Genomic DNA, 5,540 nt, shown 5'->3' with positions numbered 1-5,540 from the left:
TAAGTACTACCGGTGATAAATTGGTACTCTTCGAAGAGATTGAGGATAATCAAAGCACTTGAACATCGAGCATGTACGTTGTTAATATGATGATGATACACCACTTGAACTAAGTAAATTAAGCATAATTCGTGAATGCAAACCATTAAATTCGTTTAAGAAATCGCAACGTTTTGATTGCATGTTTCAATTCTCAGACAATTTTATAAAGTAACGTACCATAAAATAATATAGAGATAATCAAATATGTTTAATTCATATCTTGTGATTGAGGAGAAAATGATAATCAATACAATGTGGTGTAAGAGGATTGTTGTTGAGGATTTACTAGAAATCTATTTAAGCGAGTGACTAACGAAATTGGTAAAGAATTTGGCAGAGTTTTCGCGCAGCGCACATTTTATTTTGTTTTTCACGTTTGTCTCAATTAAGTTATTATGAAGTTTTCTGTATGTTGTATATTTCTTTTATCCAGAATTACTGTCACCTCCTTGCCACGATGACAATAGAGCAGAAGCAGCAGCAGCACGACACGATCGTATTTTAAAGGAAGGACAACAGGAGGGAGCAGGATTGAGTACTTTTGTTCTTTGGCGCATACGGGTCTCGTGCGGATCGTGAAGAGTTTGAGGATCTGCGCGATGGAGAAGAAGCGAAGTCCGATGCCGGTCAAGGTGACCCTGAAGACGAAGCACAGTCAGACGGCGACCAGCGACAGCGATGCGAGTGCAGAAACGAACAGTCTGAGCGCCGACAGCGCAGAATTAACGCAGCAACCCAACCATCCGCCGAAACCGCCGGCAAGGAAGAAGGGACGTCGCAGAAGCTCCGAATGGGAGATCATGGAGGGCTTGAAAGATGGTCAAAAGTACGAGAACAAACCCACTTCGTACAGCGGATATTTGCACAAGAAGCGTAAATGGCCTTTGAAGGGATGGCATAAGGTAAAATTGTTGTAATTCTTCACGAATTGATATTGATTAAAGTGATGTTGTAGAGATACTTCCTGTTGGATAAAGGGATTTTGCTGTATGGTAAAGGACCTGCAGAGCTGACGAAGGGCAAGGTTCACGGTTCAGTGGACATCGGTCTCTCGGTGATTTCCAGCAAGGCGACGCGCAGACGACTCGATATCGACGCCGAAGAGTTCATTTACCATTTGAAAGCTAAAACAGAGGAGGGCTTCAATGCTTGGCTGGATCAGCTCACAGTTCACAGGCTGTATCGTCAGCACGTTTTAAATTACGGCACAAAAGTAATTAGTCATCTCAACACCACAACGGAAGACACTAGAAGTAAGCGATTTTAAGGAAGGAGACGAAATTATTTCACTTACATGATTATGCTTTTAGAGATGCCCCTGACGCCGGAAATAATGAGCAGGGACGGCAGTTTGACGAGGGGTCTGAAATTGGGAGGTGGCGGAGCAAGATTGGCAAATTGGCTGTTGGATTCCGGTGGGCCGATCGAGCAAGCTCAAAGAGAATCTGCTTTAATCGAGCTGAATTTAACGCAGCTGACGAGACTGCTCAACGCGATTGAATCTCAGGGTTGCATGGTCAACTCCGCTTACGGTGAGACCGAGGTAAGGTGTCGTCCATCCACATAGTTTCTGCTCGCACTTGCTGGAAGCAATGTTCTTACACGCTATATATCATTGTTGTAGTCATTGGGAGAGGGTCTCTCGCCTAACGTGAAAAAGGGAAAGAAATTTGGGCTGAAGAAGAAAAAGTCTTCTAAAGGTGGCAGTGTGGACCTAACCATGACCTTCAATAGAGTTTCAATCATTGATCCTGACAATACGTCGCCTCTGTCTGTGAGTTTACCACCGCATGTTTCATCCTATCTATCAATCTATCCATACGTGTTTTTTGCTAAATCTTTGTATTCGTTTCGATACTTATATTTACATTATCTGTGTGTGTGTTTTGCAGAACAATTCCACTACAGGCCTGTCCATTTCGCCAGGCGCAACAGGAAACGGAAGCAGCTTAACAGTTCTCGCCCCGCACGCAATTATAACTGGTCCCCAAAGTTTACCCACTGAACATCACAATATGGACAGACATTCGTACTGCGCTCCCGACAATCAGACGCGCGAGGATTTCGTGTTTCTCGCCAAGAACGGTTAGTTTAAAAGTGAAAATCTTTAATTAACATTTACAATTTGTTCTTTTTCTTTTAGTTTTGGGCAACTTGAAGGCGGTTGCATTGAGTTTGTCTATGGAAAGGGACCGTTTGAAATCGGCTATCGAAGCGGAAGCCAATGTTCAAAGCATGTCGATGACTGGCGGTAACAACGGCACGGCGCTCGTAGCTTCGCTGAAAACGTCACTCAATCAGGCGCTTCAGCAGAACGCTGATCTGAAGACGCGCCTCAACAAAGTGCACGAGCTCTCAGATATAAACGATCTGTCGTCATTGGATCCGGTCTCCGATACGGTAAATATAACCGATCGAATAGATAAAACGTATATTAATGAATTTGTTAACGGAATGTAGCATCGGCCGTTCAATAACTCGTTGAGTTACAGTAGTTCATGTGTTAGCGGTAGCGAGTTTTTCGATGCTGAAGAAATCGGTGACAAAGCTGAAACGCTTCATCCCGACGATATCGAAGCAGAGATCAGGACGAGAGGATCGGATAGCAGCTCGGAGGCTGGCTCTTTGTCCAGCGGCGAAGGCAGTATCAGCTCCGAATCGGAGCTCGGCGGAGATTACAATCAAAACAGCAGCTCCGTAGTCAACGAAGGAAACGGCGGACAAGGTTTGACGGGAAGAAGAACTATTTTACCAGCGCCCAGACCTGGAACCGAAGGATTATCACTTTGGAATCTGCTATGCAAAAACATAGGAAAGGATCTGTCTCAGATCAGCATGCCGGTCGCTCTGAACGAACCTCTGAACATGCTGCAGCGATTGTGCGAGGAGCTGGAGTATTCGGAATTGCTGGACAAAGCGGCGGAGCTGGACGATCCCTACGAGAGGATGATTCAAGTTGCTGCGTTCGCTGTTTCTTCGTACGCGAACAGCTACAGCCGTGCCGGCAACAAACCCTTCAATCCTCTTCTCGGCGAAACCTACGAATGCATCCGAGAGGATAAAGGATTTAAATTCTTAGCAGAACAAGTCTCGCATCATCCGCCGATAAGCGCTTGCCACGCTGAGAGCCGCAACTTCACGTTCTGGCAGGAGGCGCGCATCAAAACGAAATTCTGGGGCAAAAGTATGGAATTCCAACCAGTCGGTAAAGTGCACGTGCTGCTTCCGAGGACCGGTGATCTCTACTCGTGGAACAAGGTGACAACTTGCGTTCACAATTTGTTCAGCGGTCAGCGATGGGTCGATCAGTACGGAGAATTGCACATCTCCAACGGACGCATCTCCTGCAAATTGACATTCGCCAAGGCTAGTTACTGGTCCGCAAAGCGACAGGAGGTAGATCAATCATTCCTCGCAACTTTAATCAATTCAATTATTCTAATTACTTGTTTCATCTGCAGGTCCTTGGAGCTGTTTACGACGAGAACGGAAAGACGGTTTGCAATTTGTTCGGTAAATGGTCGGAAGCGTTGTATTGCGGCGTCGCGCCATCTGCGAAATGCATCTGGAGGGCAGGAACGATGCCTCCTGATCACGAGAGGTACTACGGGTTTACACGTTTCGCGATGGAATTGAACGAGTTAGGTCCGGATTCGCATCTGCTACCTCCGACAGATACCAGGTATTATTGCAATATTATTGAATGAAACTGAATTAAAGTAAATTATGATTGTTTAGGTTGAGGCCGGATCAACGCGCTTTGGAGGAAGGCGATTTGAACGCAGCTGAGCAACTGAAATTGCAGCTGGAGTCGCAGCAAAGGGATCGCAGGAAACACAGAGAGGAATCTAAAATCAATCACGAACCATTGTGGTTCTCGCATCGCGCCGAAGATAAAGACGACGTTTGGGAATACAACGGAAAGTACTGGGAGGCGAGGAAAAACGGGGCTTATTCAAATATGACGTTCGAAGAGCTATGGTAGAAATCGCTTCATTCGCATTTCAAAAGCAGTGTATATATTAAAGAAAATATATATATATATAAATATTATATGGACTGAGCCATTTACTCTTAGCACACGGGTAATGAAATTGAATTCAAAAAAATAATTGTTTGACTATATAAATTATAGCGCATTGGATTTAAACAACAACAAACAAACAAAAAAAAAGAAGAGAAAATAACGTACAACATGTTACTTCTTTCGTTTTCGAAAACAATCCTAAAAAGAGCGTCCAATTTTTAAATACTGTTACTTGATTGAAGAAGGTGTACTTAAAAAGAACAAATATATATATGTATAGTAGGATTGTTGTCTAATATTATTTTCAATTTTGTCTCGTCATCTAATTGGAAAAAACGTGTACGTCTACTCTTTCTCTCTCTCATTCGATCGTTTAATTTAACATTTAGGTAGGAGGATTGTTTACATGTGATTTGTCAATTGGAAACATGATATTTTTCTTCTTTGTTTTGGCCTAATAACGATGATGATGGATGATGATGATGATTTTTTTTTTGAACGGTGTTTTAGGTTTTTTTTTTTCTATTTTAAGTTTTACGCCTAAAAAAAAACAACTATTTGAGGTCAATATAAGATAGTGTTGTAAATAGAATAGACGAAATAAATAGGCGGTAAATTATTTAAGAAAAATCGATTAAAATGATTGTTTTTTTTATGGACTCTTCTTTTTATATATATATATATAAAAATATATTCCTAAGCAGTTTTATGCGGTGTGGCCGCAGCAGCAGCAGCAGCAGGTCTATTTAGCCATTCACTAGTATAAATTATAATAATCTTTGTTGAATCTGTGATTATTACCAGTTATTGTTAATAATAAAATCGGGCTGATTTTATGTGTTTCCAGCGTGTATTTATTTATCTTCACTCGATGCACGAATAGCAATCGTTCATTATCACGAGGATTCATATTGTCAATACAAATTTAAACGTTTTGCTTATTAATTACATTTAGTATCCACCGAGGAATCATTCAATGTTTTTTTTTCTTTCTTCGTCTATTGTTTTTCAGATGAAATGTTGCCAATTAAATGAATATAACATCACTAAGTTATGTCTTTGAATTATTAATCGGAAGAGATTTGTTTCAATCGTTTTGTAATAGCACAATGAGATGATTTACGAAATAAAGGTATAGATAATTGAAATCCAATACATTTTATTCATGACTTATATCGTACAAAACATGTTTTCTAGAATTATCTTCTAAATACGTAATTTCTATTAATAATAGTACAGTAAGCCCACGTGTAACGCGGATGTTTCATAGAATAGCCGCATTCTATAAATTATAAAATATAAATTATAAAAAATATTTGAAAACATCAACAACGTTCTAATTTGAACGCGTATTACAGCAATATGGATAAGAGCACAGGAATGTATCTATACTTGCTACATTCCGCAAACATTCAGCTTTCATATGCATCTTTTGGATTTATTCTATGTATTATAGTTTTCGAGAAAATCA

General features: G+C 40.8%; 1 protein-coding gene across 1 annotated transcript; it reads left to right on the top strand.

The window, feature by feature from the left end:
* Nucleotides 1–475: 475 nt before the first annotated feature.
* On the top strand, nt 476–4,911 carry LOC108564739 (oxysterol-binding protein-related protein 3-like). The gene is made up of 9 exons (XM_017923849.1): nt 476–944; nt 998–1,295; nt 1,353–1,585; nt 1,667–1,816; nt 1,935–2,127; nt 2,186–2,442; nt 2,503–3,438; nt 3,504–3,724; nt 3,781–4,911. The coding sequence occupies exons 1-9, from the start codon at nt 642–644 to the stop codon at nt 4,025–4,027; spliced, it is 2,838 nt and encodes a 945-aa protein (XP_017779338.1). The 5' UTR covers nt 476–641; the 3' UTR covers nt 4,028–4,911.
* Nucleotides 4,912–5,540: the final 629 nt, after the last annotated feature.

The sequence above is a fragment of the Nicrophorus vespilloides genome, unplaced genomic scaffold (assembly GCF_001412225.1).
Source record: "Nicrophorus vespilloides isolate i.1.1-1 unplaced genomic scaffold, Nicve_v1.0, whole genome shotgun sequence".
In the NCBI taxonomy this organism is placed as follows: Eukaryota; Metazoa; Arthropoda; class Insecta; order Coleoptera; family Silphidae; genus Nicrophorus; species Nicrophorus vespilloides.
This window is presented reverse-complemented; position numbering and strand designations above follow the sequence as displayed.